A 15,192-nucleotide genomic window follows, 5' to 3' on the forward strand; every position below is an offset into this window, starting at 1 on the left:
AACTAGACCAAAAAACATTTTGTTGCCGTATAAAAGTGACATAATCCACGCTTTTGTCCACAAACAGCCTGTTGACGCCAGTTTTCTGTGAGTCGTGTGTGTTCTCTCACAGTGTTCAGATTTCTTGAATGCAGTGAAAATGAAACATATCCAGATAATTGCAGGTTGTTTTATGATGGGTTTTGAAATCTAAACCGGCATGTTGCTTTAGCACAAATCTTTAGTGGTCAATTACATGTAATAGAAGTATACCTGTTGGGTTGAAATGAATGTTATATATGTATTATGTGCACTATAAACCTGTGACTACAAGCATTCAGCGCGCAGATCTTCTCAAACACTGGCAATGAATGAAGAGCTGTGACTGTGATTAATGGCCCACCATGCATCAGTCACGCGTGATCCGACACCAGGTCCTGTTCCAGCAGGCTTCCATGAAACACATAGAAAGCTCTTGAACATGCATTGTTCCTCCAGGAATATCGTACTAAAATACAAAACTTATTCAATCGCGCACATACAACACTAGTGAATCTACAGCCAGTAAAAGAAGCCGAAAGCGTGACGATTGTTGTCCGATTCTAGAGCTGCGATTCTGGACGATTCAGAACGATTCTGGATAAAGTGAGAATCACTATTTTTTCGCACGATTCTGATCAGACAACTAAACAAAATAACGTAGTTTACTAGAGATTCAGGCAAAATGCTGCAGTCTATTTAAAATGTCAAAGTAATTTGAATAGGCTAGGTGCACGTGGCCGCCATTTTGGATTTCGGATCAGCGAGTGTGCGGTTAGACAATGGCAGTTGTAACTCTATATTTACAGTAGGCATAACTGTCATTGCGTATGCGTATATGAGTCAAATAAAATCTTCTGTTCGTGAACAGTATTTCATTCATTAATCTGACTATGCATCCGTTAATTTAATTGCCATTGGCTCGTGTGATAGTAATATGGATCTTAGTAGTATTTTAAGTGATAATTGATTCTATAAACAACTATAAAAGATAAATTTCGGCTTTCTCTGGCTCCCTGCACTGGGCGTAATGCGAAACCGGAAGTGTCTACCCGCACACTCGCTGATCCGAAATCCAAAATGGCGGCCACGTGCACCTAGCCTATTATTAACATAAAAATCGAGTGGAGTGAATGATTCAATGACTCGCTCATATACTACACTTATTTCACTACTGGATGAATCAGCGAATGATTCTCTTTTTAATGAATGATTCAATGAAAAATACATTTTCTAACAGTCACTTGTCTCCACCTACTGGTGTAATGATGTAATACGTCGTTATTTGAAGCATCAGGTTACTTTCAAAAGGTGATTTACTCTATTTTGATCTCTACCGTAGACATCAGTGTTTATATCTGAACTATAGTCTTGTATTCAGTACTGATGTGATAACATGAATGATTGTAAGACAGAAATAATGATCCTGTGTGGTTGAAAAGACAGTTTGTGAAGCCGTTTCATATCTAATCATGACAACGGCTCTCTCTGGATCAGAACACAGACCTGAGTGTTCGCCGTGATCGCACTCGTCAAGCTTTAATAGACAGGAGAATCGTTGTCTTGTGTTTGAATTGAGATTGCCATCTTTTATCATGAATATTGCAGCTCTATCCGATTCCCAAACAAATGATTCTAATGATCCGGTTCTTTTTAGTGAATCAAAAATAGACTTAATAAATAATAAATGAATTAATTATGCCACTACTATTTAGTTGTCTGTTATCATTGATGTGTAAGGTTGATCATATTTTCAGATGCATCAGTCTCTCTCAGCGGTGCGCTAGTTAAGTGTCTTACAATGTGCTGCTAAACTAAACAGGTCGAATGTTTCTGTCACTGTGAGTCGAGCAGAAACAACAAATCCACGGCTGGAATGGGAAAAGACGCCGCGGGACATCGAACCTCTCCCGGGAATGGCACATATGGACATGTGGCAGTTGAAAGGCGTCCTGAAACACTCGTATGGTGTGTGTACGGTGTGTGTACAGTCAACAGGAAGCTGGCTTTCATCTGCTCTGTCTGAGGGCAAAGGTCACGATAGTTTCACGCTTGGCAGACGCACAGAGAAGAGCTCTGGCCCCGTTCTGAGCCTCTGACACCAGCAGAAACACACAGATTTACAACAAAAGCACACATGATAATTCATGTAATAACTGTTAGTGATCAGGAATGACGCCATCTGTGTCCTTTCATGATATTCCAACATATTCCAGAGCTGCATGTATTGGATTCGCGCAGCTGAAGATGAATTATGATCCTGGCTTTGAAGGGCCGTCCCGTCACAATTGATATTACAAAGCAAATATATGAAGTAAAAGCTCAATTGCGAGTTATGAAGTGTCACATGTTTTTTGATTTTAGGCAAAAATAACAACAGTTTTGTTTCTGGAATGGTTTAAAAGTTTTAATGGTTTAGAATTTCATTAAAAGAAACATTACATTAACACTGACACAACATTACGTCACATTAACACAGAAGCAACACTCTCAAAATAACAGATAATGGTAACACTATAAGGTTTATTAGTTAACATTAGTCATTACCTTAGTTAACATGAACTAAGAATGAACAATACTTCTATGTTTGAAAAGCTGTATTTTTTAATTAAATAATGTTAACAAAGATTCATAAATACAGTAACAAATGTATTGCTCATTGTAAGTTCATGTTAGTTAATACACTGACTAATGTTAACTAATGGACCTTATTGTAAAGTGTTACCCAGATAACCATCAAATCAACACTAAATTATCATCAGGATAACATTACATTAAAACTGATAATACATTACCTTAGAATTTAAGGAACATTCCCTATAGTGTCGTATATCCGAGTGAATCGCTTCAGGAACAAGAACAGATGTGGGCGGGGCTTGATTGTGTCTGTGGGGAACTGGTTGGATGATTGTGGTTTGCTATTGGCTGATCTCATGTGAGTGACAGGTTGCCCCGCCCTCGTCATCAGAGAAGAGAAGAGATGCTGCAAGAGAGAGGGAAGTTATAGAGGGTTTGCATTGACGTCACTTTCCCGCGGGATCACACTCCCTCAGTCGGACTGAGTGGCAGAAGAACTGCTGCTGGATTTAATGGAGGAAACTGCGAAAACCCAATTAAAACAAACGATTATCAGTTTAAACTAACGGTTGGACTCGATATAGTGTTCCTTACAACTTACCAAAGATCCAGTGATCCGTGGATATTGACATGCAGCAGGAATCATGTTTCCTGACATTTATATGAGCCTGATTTTCAATTGCCTGTGAACGCTTTATAGAAATACAATATAGGTCTAAATCCATGTGATCACTTTATCAATGTTATATCATCATATCGTCCAGCCCTAAAACTTGTATAGTTTTTTGTCAGTGTTTATTTAAAAACATCCAATTATGCAGAATATACGATGGTAAATTTAATTGATGAGTTGTCAATACAATATTATAATAATATATAACAATACAATATGAAGGGTATAATTTTAGCCCTAAATTCAGCATATTTACACAAAATGATAACTGTAAATCCATGTTTCTCTGCCTGGATCCAGTTGTTTCTGTGAATCCCGGCGATTCATTTGCTTCTCTTTTCTGTTGCTTTCAGCAGTCTGTAAAAATATACCTCAGATTTCTCAAAATTTAAAACTTTATACAGTCTACACTCTATTCCGATTCAAGATTATGAACACAATAATGATGTGCACCGATAAATCATTTACTATAAATACTGCAATATTCCATAAAGAACAAGAGTGCTGTATTTGGTGTGTCCTCAGGTCGGACTGTGTGGATATCCTGAGCCAGTGTGGCGACCGGAAGCGCTTCCATGAAGGACAGACGCCGGAGCGCATCTGTGACATGCTGTCGCCCACCGACGACCCGGAGCGATGCATCCCGCTGGAGAGATACCTGGGTGAGCATAGATCCTCAGATCCCTCTCAGTGTGTCTGATCCCGTCCAGATCCCTCTCAGTGTGTCTGATCCCGTCCAGATCCTTCTCAGTGTGTCTGATCCCGTCCAGATCCTTAGATCCCTCTCAGTGTGTCTGATCCCGTCCAGATCCCTCTCGGTGTGTCTGATCCCGTCCAGATCCTTAGATCCCTCTCAGTGTGTCTGATCCCGTCCAGATCCCTCTCGGTGTGTCTGATCCCGTCCAGATCCTTAGATCCCCCTCTGTGTGTCTGATCCTGTCCAGATCCCTCTCAGTGTGTCTGATCCCATCCAGATCCCTCTCAGTGTGTCTGATCCCATCCAGATCCTCAGATCCCTCTCAGTGTGTCTGATCCCGTCCAGATCCTCAGATCCCTCTCGGTGTGTCTGATCACGTCCAGATCCCTCTCAGTGTGTCTGATCCTGTCCAGATCCTCAGATCCCTCTCAGTGTGTCTGATCACGTCCAGATCCCTCGATCCCTCTCAGTGTGTCTGATCCCGTCCAAATCCCTCTCAGTGTGTCTGATCCCATCCAGATCCTTAGATCCCTCTCAGTGTGTCTGATCCCATCCAGATCCTTAGATCCCCCTCTGTGTGTCTGATCCTGTCCAGATCCCTCTCAGTGTGTCTGATCCCGTCCAGATCCCTCTCAGTGTGTCTGATCCCATCCAGATCCTCAGATCCCTCTCAGTGTGTCAGATCCCATCCAGAGTCTTAGATCCCTCTCAGTGTGTCTGATCCCATCCAGATCCTTAGATCCCCCTCTGTGTGTCAGATCCCATCCAGATCCCTCTCAGTGTGTCTGATCCCATCCAGATCCCTCTCAGTGTGTCTGATCCCATCCAGATCCTCAGATCCCTCTCAGTGTGTCTGATCCCTTCCAGATCCTCAGATCCCTCTCGGTGTGTCTGATCACGTCCAGATCCCTCTCAGTGTGTCTGATCCCGTCCAGATCCTCAGATCCCTCTCAGTGTGTCTGATCACGTCCAGATCCCTCGATCCCTCTCAGTGTGTCTGATCCCGTCCAAATCCCTCTCAGTGTGTCTGATCCCATCCAGATCCTTAGATCCCTCTCAGTGTGTCTGATCCCATCCAGATCCTCAGATCCCTCTCAGTGTGTCAGATCCCATCCAGAGTCTTAGATCCCTCTCAGTGTGTCTGATCCCATCCAGATCCTTAGATCCCCCTCTGTGTGTCAGATCCCATCCAGATCCCTCTCAGTGTGTCTGATCCCATCCAGATCCCTCTCAGTGTGTCTGATCCCATCCAGATCCTCAGATCCCTCTCAGTGTGTCTGATCCCGTCCAGATCCTCAGATCCCTCTCGGTGTGTCTGATCACGTCCAGATCCCTCTCAGTGTGTCTGATCCCGTCCAGATCCTCAGATCCCTCTCAGTGTGTCTGATCACGTCCAGATCCCTCGATCCCTCTCAGTGTGTCTGATCCCGTCCAAATCCCTCTCAGTGTGTCTGATCCCATCCAGATCCTTAGATCCCTCTCAGTGTGTCTGATCCCATCCAGATCCTTAGATCCCCCTCTGTGTGTCTGATCCTGTCCAGGTCCCTCTCAGTGTGTCTGATCCCGTCCAGATCCCTCTCAGTGTGTCTGATCCCATCCAGATCCTCAGATCCCTCTCAGTGTGTCAGATCCCATCCAGATCCCTCTCAGTGTGTCTGATCCCATCCAGATCCCTCTCAGTGTGTCTGATCCCGTCCAGATCCCTCTCAGTGTGTCTGATCCCATCCAGATCCTCAGATCCCTCTCAGTGTGTCTGATCCCATCCAGATCCTTAGATCCCCCTCTGTGTGTCTGATCACGTCCAGATCCTCAGATCCCTCTCAGTGTGTCTGATCCCGTCCAGATCCCTCTCAGTGTGTCTGATCCCGTCCAGATCCCTCTCAGTGTGTCTGATCACGTCCAGATCCCTCTCAGTGTGTCTGATCCCGTCCAGATCCTCAGATCCCTCTCAGTGTGTCTGATCCCGTCCAGATCCCTCTCAGTGTGTCTGATCCCGTCCAGATCCCTCTCAGTGTGTCTGATCCCATCCAGATCCTTAGATCCCTCTCTGTGTGTCTGATCCCATCCAGATCCTTAGATCCCTCTCTGTGTGTCTGATCCCGTCCAGATCCCTCTCAGTGTGTCTGATCCCATCCAGATCCTCAGATCCCTCTCAGTGTGTCTGATCCCGTCCAGATCCTCAGATCCCTCTCAGTGTGTCTGATCACGTCCAGATCCCTCTCAGTGTGTCTGATCCCGTCCAGATCCTCAGATCCCTCTCAGTGTGTCTGATCCCGTCCAGATCCCTCTCAGTGTGTCTGATCCCATTCAGATCCTCAGATCCCTCTCAGTGTGTCTGATCCCGTCCAGATCCCTCGATCCCTCTCAGTGTGCCTGATCCCGTTCATCTCGTCTGATCTCACTCCTGCTGTCTGCAGCTCCCAGTCCCTTTGACAACATCATTGAAGAAGTCATCCATCCCTGCAACCCGAACCCGTGTCCCAGCAATCACCTGTGCGAGGTCAACCGGAAGGGCTGCCATCCCGGACAAGACTGCCTGCCGTACTTCTGCGTTCCTGGTAGCGTCATCACTCACTCACACCACAACATCTGCACTTATGAGCTGAAACCAGCATCTTTCAGATGCCACAAGAACATCCTCAAATTTAAAAGGCAGCTTTATATTTTCATGTATAAAGAACCAATTCACACAGTAAAAAAATAATATTATAAACATTTGAAAAATATTTGGTTTCTTCTACACGGCATTATTATGTTTTTTCTGCTCACTGTAGTACTGTACTGTTAGATGCATTATTTATTTATTTGTTTTAGTCATTATTTAATCAAAAGTTAAAATTTAAAATTGTTTTTACATTAATATTGTTTACTTTATTTATTTATTTATTTTGTACATTTTATTGAAATAACAATGTTATATATTTTAACATTGTTAATTGTTTTATTTATTAAATTAATTATTTTTAATTATCTTATTAATTTTAATCATTTATTTATTTGATTATTGATTTTTATATTACATTGATATATTTTAACATTGTTTTATAAAACAACATTTTTATTTATTTAATTAATTATTTAATTTATTCATTTTATTTTAATAACAATTTTATATATTTTAACATTGTTATTTAAATCAATAGGTAACTAATATATTAATTTTATTCATTTATTTATTTATATATTTTAAAATGGTTTTTAAATTAATATTTTTTTTATTTGATTCATTTTATTTGGATAACAATGTTATATACTTTAGCATTACTTAAATCAACATTTTATTTATTTATTTGATTTATTTATTGAATCAAAAACATGTTTATATATTTTAACATTGTTTTAATAAAAAATGTATATATTTTAATTTATTTAATAGAATTTTAATTTATTTAAATTAAATAAAATAAATACAAAATAGATTGAATAAATAAAATGTTGATTTAAATTAAAATATATATTAAATCTATATTTAATATAGATTTTAATTTAAATCAACATTTTATTATTTTGTATTTATTTTATTCATTTGAATCATTTATCAAAAGTATTAATTTATATAATTTTGTATATCATACAATTGTAGAATGCTGTTTTGTTGCCACATGACTGTAATTGCATGTTTACCTCAGAAATAAGTACAGTTTTGCTTTTTCAATCAAATGAATCTAACCTTAACTTTTGATAGTCTAATCAAATGAGTTGCTTTCACTGCTAATATTACATCCTTTTTTATTCACTGGGAAAACAAAAAACTATTGTTGTAGGATTTACTTAGAAACAATTTTCACTCAGAAATCAATTTTCTCATTAATTACAAAGGGACGGCAAGTAACATGTTAAATTAAACGTGTAATTTTTACCCTCTGGTGCTCTTCGCGTGACCTAAATTTGTTTATTTTATTTAAATGAAATGAATGTACTATATTTTTGTTCGATAATATTTTTTATTTAATATTTTGTATTTTTAGGGGATTTTATAGTACTAAATTATATTTACGCTGTATTTATAATCCATGTATTCACTTTTTGGGCATAGACCTTAAATTCTAAACTTAAAATTCCTAAATTTCCAACTTAAAACTGTCGTAAATCTTGAATGTTTTAAAGCACAGACTGAAGTTTGATCTCTTTTCAAAGACGACACTTGGCAGATTATTGCTGAAGTGAAAAAAGTTTTAAAAAGTGAACTTTAAAAAAGTTACAGAATCTTAAGTTTATTGTTATGAAAAATTAGCAAAAATACTATTTTTAATTTTTATATGAAATATATATTTTCAAAAACATTTTGCAAACTCAAAAAGGATCTTTCAGTGAGATGCTGTTCGGCTGCAGTACCAAACGCTTCCACTAGAGGAAATTCGTCTTCCATTCATTTCCAATGCGTCATTTCTGACCGCGAGGAGCACAAGTGTGACTATTTTATTGAGGACCATTTAACCTGTTCGAATCTTGAATCTTGTCCTTGATTTTTTTGTGTGTGTGTTCACACAGCAAGTGCCAAAACCTTTACCACGTTTCCTACCATTCTGATGAAGAAAAAAAAAAAAAAAAGTACTTTTTTTCGGTCAAAACTGACTGAGGAGCACCAGAGGGTTAAAGTAGAAAGACTGAAATAATATTTTCTTGTAAAACGTACTCTAGTAATTTTTTACACTGCAGAGACGTACGGTCAAGTTGAGCGAACTGCATTGTGGGATACCGAGCGTTGTGACCTCTAATGTATACTGCAAGTTCAGGCAAATATAGATCAGTGTTTTAGGATTGTATTATGACGTCAGTCTGGAGATGTTTGTTCTGTATGTTTTGAAGGCTGTAAACTGGGCGAGGCGTCGGAGTTCCTGGTGCCGATGGACGCCCGTATCCAGGTGCCCACGAGGAGCGCACAGGTGGGCTGTTATGAGGTGTGTACCTGCGGTCAGAGCGGACGCCTGGAGAACTGCGCTGAGATGCCATGTGTCGACACCACCCAGACCTGCCTCACTGCAGGACAGCGCAGAAGTAAGACGCTTGAGTGCTTAAACTGCCCTATCATGCTATTTTAAAGGCTCCTAATGTTGTTAAGAGTTTCCTACAACAGGTTTGCGTGCATCTGAGGTAAAAAAACACTTTAATTTTCCTCATAATAAACATTGAACATCATTGTCTGAAACAGTTCTTTCGAAGATTCAGTCTCTCTAAACCCCGCCTCTCTAAGAGCTGCTTTGCTCTGATTGGTCAGATGGCCCAGTCTGCTGTGATTGGTCAGAAAGCAAACACTCATTATCATATCTGAATCTCAGCTCTTGATCACAGTGATACGAACAGTAACGATGGCGTGGGTTTTACCGTATCAATCTCAGAAAACAGCGTCTTCTCCACATGAACAACACGGCCCAAACTCGTCTCAGATACACTACAGTGTTTGAGGGTGGGGCTAAGAGACGCTGCTCAGCCAATCAACACCACAGGCTGGCATTATGCTAATGAGTTAAAAACCTACACAGGTTCAGCAGGACGAGTTTCAGTTTCGTTTCAGTTCAGAATCACTTCTTTCTTTTAGGAGAGAAAAATTCAATTTATCTGCACTTTGATCTTTGAAACTTTGCAGGTCTTTTACGTTCGCAAACAGCTTTATTACACACTACATGACTGGGAATATTCAAAAAAGCATAATGGGGCACTTTAAATATTAATCCAGTAATGTAGTTTAATCATGTGTTTTACATGATGGTTTTATATAACCGACACCTACGATTTTGTTAGTTTTTATTTAATTATTATTGCAAGTTTAAAGCAAGACGCAGAAAACTGAGACTATTGAAAGGTGGATGCTGCCATCTATTGGTGAGATGTTGCATGAAACGACAAATTCATGCATCTGTAATTCATCTAATTCTCAATGGATGAATAATTATAGTTGCTTGTTATGTTTCCAAAATGTTTTAAACATGAAATATCTGTTTAAAACATTAAAAACATTATCTGTAACACACACACACACACACACGCACACATATATGTTTTTATTTGATTATGATTTTTTATATATATATATATATATATACAGTGCTGGTCAGAATTATTTGCCCCCTTGGTAAATATGATCAAAGATGGCTGTAAAAAATAAATCTGCATTGTTAATCCTTTAGATATTTTATAAAACATATTAGCAAAAATCTAACCTTTCATTGAAGTAAAATAATTGAAAGTGGGGGGAAAATCACATTATGAAATAAATGTTTTTCTCCAAAACACGTTGGGAACAATTATTTGCCCCCTTTTATTAAATACTTTTGCAACCTCCTTTTTCCAAGATAACAGCTCTGAGTCTTCTCCTATAATGCCTGATGAGTTTGGAGAACACCTGACAAGAGATCAGAGAGCATTCCTCCATACAGAATCTCTCCAGATCCTGCAGATTCCCAGATCCATGTTGGCGCTTCTTCTCTTCAGTTCACTCCACTCCTCTTCTATAGGGTTCAGGTCTGGGACTGGGATGGCCATTGCAGATGTTAGTTTTGTGCTCAGTGACACATTTTTGTTTTGATTTTGATGTTTGTTTTTGGATCACTGTCCTGTTGGAAGATCCAAACATGGCCCGTTATAAGATTTCTAGCAGAGGTTGTCAGGTTTTGATTTTTTATCTGTTGGTATTTGATGCCATGTATCTGAACAAGATGTCCAGGACCTCTGGCAGAAAATTAGGCCCACATCATTAAAGATACAGCAGAGTATTTCATTTTACACATGTATACTATTATAGTATACTATTATACTCACTTTTTTATCCCTGTATGAAGCAAACCCATGTTTTTTTGTTTCATCTGGCCATAGAACCTATACCGTTTGAAGTTCCAGTAGTGTCAGTTACTTTTCTAACGTTCAATGGCCAGATGAAACAAAAAAAGAGCTTTTTGGCAGCAAACACTTAACATGGGTTTGCTTCATACAGGGATAAAAAAAGTAGCCTATGTGTAAAATGAAATACTCTACTGTATCTTTAATGATGTGGGCCTAATTTTCTGCCAGAGGTCCTGGACATCTTGTTCAGATACATGGCATCATGGATTCGATCAAATACCAACAGATAAAAAATCAAAACCTGACAACCTCTGCTAGAAATCTTATAACGGGCCATGTTTGGATCTTCCAACAGGACAGTGATCCAAAAACAAACATCAAAATCAAAATAAAAATGTGTCACTGAGCACAAAACTAACATCTGCAATGGCCATCCCAGTCCCAGACCTGAACCCTATAGAAGAGGAGTGGAGTGAACTGAAGAGAAGAAGCGCCAACATGGATCTGGGAATCTGCAGGATCTGGAGAGATTCTGTATGGAGGAATGCTCTCTGATCTCTTGTCAGGTGTTCTCCAAACTCATCAGGCATTATAGGAGAAGACTCAGAGCTGTTATCTTGGAAAAAGGAGGTTGCAAAAGTATTTAATAAAAGGGGGCAAATAATTGTTCCCAACGTGTTTTGGAGAAAAACATTTATTTCATAATGTGATTTTCCCCCCACTTTCAATTATTTTACTTCAATGAAAGGTTAGATTTTTGCTAATATGTTTTATAAAATATCTAAAGGATTAACAATGCAGATTTATTTTTTACAGCCATCTTTGATCATATTTACCAAGGGGGCAAATAATTCTGACCAGCACTGTATATATATATATATATATATATATATATATATATATATATATATATATATATATACACACACTTTTAAAACCTTCTAATTAGAATAATTGCATATAAATTGAAATGATCTTTTCTTCTTGTTTTTATTAGTATTCCTCTTTTGTAAACAGCTCATTTTACGCCTGTTGGTTTGAACCTGAATGAGTTTATTGCCTTTTCTTTCATGTTTATTTTTACTCCGCTTCTAAAGCGGTTTATTAGAGACAGATGTGTTTTATAGTTGTCTCAAGCGATGCGTATTAGAAGATGAACTAATCTCGCAAGGATTTTTACTGTTTGTATGAAAACAAAATGTGTAGTGTTATATTCTTTGTCATAATATGAGAATATAGTTATTCGTTTGCAATAAAGAAATCTGTAACACAGATTTTGAATATTCTTTTTTGAATATTCCCAGTCATGTAGTGTGTAATAAAGCTGTTTGTGAATGTAAAAGACCTGCAAAGTTTCAAAGATCAAAGTGCAGATTTCTTTATTGCAAACGCAGACAGTGGAAGAAAGAGACGAAATTAATCTTGTCTGTCTCAGTGGAGAATCTGCTGATCTCAGAGAGTGAATGTTGTGAACGAGTGAATCCTCGTCCCAGTGTACTGATGTTCTGATCTGATGTTCCGGTCCAGCTCACGGTTCCTCGTTCCGGCTCGACTGCCAGGCCTGTTCCTGCTTCGCCGGAGAAACCGTCTGTTCGTCCCGTCAGTGTCTGCGGTCCGACGGACCAGACGAGGACCGGCGCAGCTTCACAGGTGTGTGTGTGTTTCTCAGATTACACCTGTGTCTATATTCAAATATAGTTCTTCATGCTTACTATTATACACAATAACAGACAAAAAAATTCTCGGTTACGTATTTAACCATAGTTCCCTGAAGAGGGAACGTGACGCTGCGTCGAAACGCAGTGGGAACACCTCTGCGTGATTGCGAGGGTGAAATGGAGAGTGCTTGAATGTCTCCAATTCTCTTCAGAGACGAGATAGTAATAAGAAAGATAGTTTTAAGAGTAAGGAACTTCTCAGAAACTTCTTCAATAGGCTCAAACGGAGCTAGGAGGAGGCCTTCTAGTACAACAGCCAAGTGCCAAGTTGGCACCCTCGTGCGGACTGCTGGCCTCAGCCTCAAAGTGCCACGAAGGAAACGAGTTGATAGTGGGTGTCTCCTCAAGGATTCTCCACTCAAAGGGACGTGGTAAGCAGCTAGTACACGTACACCTTCAGTGTGAAGGGGGATAACCCTGTGGAGAAGCGGTCCTGCAGGAACTCCAGCACTGCACCCACCGGGCAGTTAACCGGATCCAACAGGTGCTCTCCACACAAGGAAGTGAATAATCTCCACTTCAAGGTATATAACTTCCTCGTGGATGGAGCTCTGGAGTGGAGAATGGTCTCAACAACCTCAGTTGAGAGACCTGAACTTATGACCTGGGCCCCCTCAGAGGCCAAGCCCACAGTTTCCACAGTTCTGGGAGGGGGTGAAGGATCGACCCACTCACCTGAGAGAGTACACTGCAACGGTCTCATGTACAACAGGCCGCAAGGTATAATGTTGGACGCTGCTGCCATCAGACCTAACAGTCTTTGAAACTGCTTTACAGTGAGTGGCTACTACTGCTTCTCTTCGTCCCCAATCGGACATAATGCTTCAATGAGCACTCTCCATTGCATTCGGTCCCTGGCAGCCTCTCCCCATGACAGGTTCATCTGTTCCAGCTCTTTTGTCACAGTTCTGCACCAGGTGGTTTTGGGCCTCCCAGGTTTTCTTTTGCCAGGTGGTGTCCATCTTAAGGCGACTTTTGTGATGCTGTCCTGCTCCATCCTCAACACATGTCCTAGCCATCTCAGGCGTCTGTGTGTAATCTCCTTGGTGATGCTCCGGCTTCCCGTTTTCTTGTACTGTTCATTGTTGGAGATCTTATTAGGCCAAAATATCTAGCATTTTGGTCGGAGGCATCCATTATGGAACACTTCCATTCTCCTCATGTCAGTTTTGATAACTCGCCAGCTCTCTGAACCGTACAGCAGAACAGACTTTACATTGCAGTTAAATATGAGCATCTTCGTTTTAAGACTGTATTGTTTCGATCTCCATATAGAACGGAGTTGGGAGAAGGCACCCTGAGCCTTTCCCAGCCTTGCTGTAATATCTTTAGATGCCCCGCTGTCCTTACTGATGAGACTGCCCAGATAGGTGAAACCTTCCACAAACGCAAGTGGTTCTTCATTAACAAGGATGGGTGCTGTGGGGATGGAGTTGACACACTTCACTTGTGTTTTGGAGGTGTTGATACTGAGCCCAACTTGTCTGGCAAAGTTTTTCAGCCTATCAGTTTTAGACTGCATGTTGTACTGGTTGGTTGATAGGAGAGCAAGATCGTCCAGCTGGGAGAACAGAGTCCACTGGATGCCTCTGGGTCTGTCTGCTATGGTGTTGGTTGTAATCCAGTCTATGGCGACCAGGAAGAGGATAGGGGAGATGATGCACCCCTGTCTCACTCCAGACTGCACGGAAAACCACTCAGAGAGGTCATTTCCCATAATGACACTACACTTAAAATGTTCATAGAATGTTTTTATGATTGAGATGATCTTTGATGGTATTTCATAGGAGTGCAGTATCTTCCAGAGGGTGTTTCGGTGGACACTGTCGAAGGCCTTCCTGAAGTCCACAAAGTTGATGTAGAGGGGTGTATTCCATTCCAAGCACTGCTCTATGATGTTACGCAGATAAACAAATATCTGGACCATACATCCTCTTCCCTTCCTGAAGCCTGCTTGCTCCTGTCTAATCCTGGTGTCAATGGCTGTCTCCATCCTGTTGAGAAGGACTCTGCAGAACACCTTGCTTGGAATAGACAGAATAGTGATTTCACGCCAGTTGTCACAGTTCTTAATGTTGCCTTTCTTGGGGACTTTGACAATAAGACCTTTGGGCCAGTCTTCAGGGATGGTGTTACTGTTCCAGATGTTTTGGAATAGGTTCGTCAGCACTCTTGTTGATGTTGGAATGTCGACCTTGAGCATCTCAGCATGAATAGCATCTATGCCACATGCCTTGCCACTCTTCAAGGTTTGGATGGCAGCTTTAACCTCAGAAGAGTCAGGGGGTTTGGTGTTGATTTCCAGGATATCCTCTGTTGTTGTGATGTTGGCTGGTTGTTCAAGTGCTGCCTTTCATCTCACTCTTCACCCAAGACCAGTCTGGTATGGTTGAACCTTCCAGGAGCCATAGGCTTCCTCCAGCATAGCTCTCAGGATCATTGAATGCGACACTTTGCTTCTGTTGTGCCCGGTGTGAGGAGCTTGTCGACGGCCGGGACTGCTCCCACCCAGCAGTCCCTGAGATATGAACGCGGAGTTGGCAGGAATTTCTGGAATGCTGCCGCTTGCCTTTTCTCTTCTTGAAACCTATCGATGACTGTGTTGACTGAGTCACCGAATAGGCCAGCAGGAGGAAGGTCTTTTCTCTCTCCTTCATTCCTGAGAGGTTCAGCCATAAATGCCTCTCTCATAGAACGACCCACTGACTTGGCCGTCTCCTTGGTGGCAC

The 15,192-nt window shown here is 40.7% G+C and overlaps 1 protein-coding gene across 1 annotated transcript in view; it reads left to right on the top strand.

Annotated features, from left to right (window-relative positions):
- reck (reversion-inducing-cysteine-rich protein with kazal motifs) overlaps window positions 1-15,192 on the top strand; it is a 69,805-nt gene that overhangs the window by 38,927 nt on the left and 15,686 nt on the right. The window contains exons 12-15 of the mRNA XM_084103050.1: window positions 3,794-3,930; window positions 6,383-6,523; window positions 8,775-8,963; window positions 12,273-12,395. Of these exons, the coding sequence (XP_083959176.1) occupies window positions 3,794-3,930; window positions 6,383-6,523; window positions 8,775-8,963; window positions 12,273-12,395 (590 nt within the window). The remainder of the gene's footprint in view (window positions 1-3,793; window positions 3,931-6,382; window positions 6,524-8,774; window positions 8,964-12,272; window positions 12,396-15,192) is intronic.

Source organism: Abramis brama (genome assembly GCF_963993115.1).
Source record: "Abramis brama genome assembly, chromosome: 24".
Lineage (NCBI taxonomy): Eukaryota > Metazoa > Chordata > Actinopteri > Cypriniformes > Leuciscidae > Abramis > Abramis brama.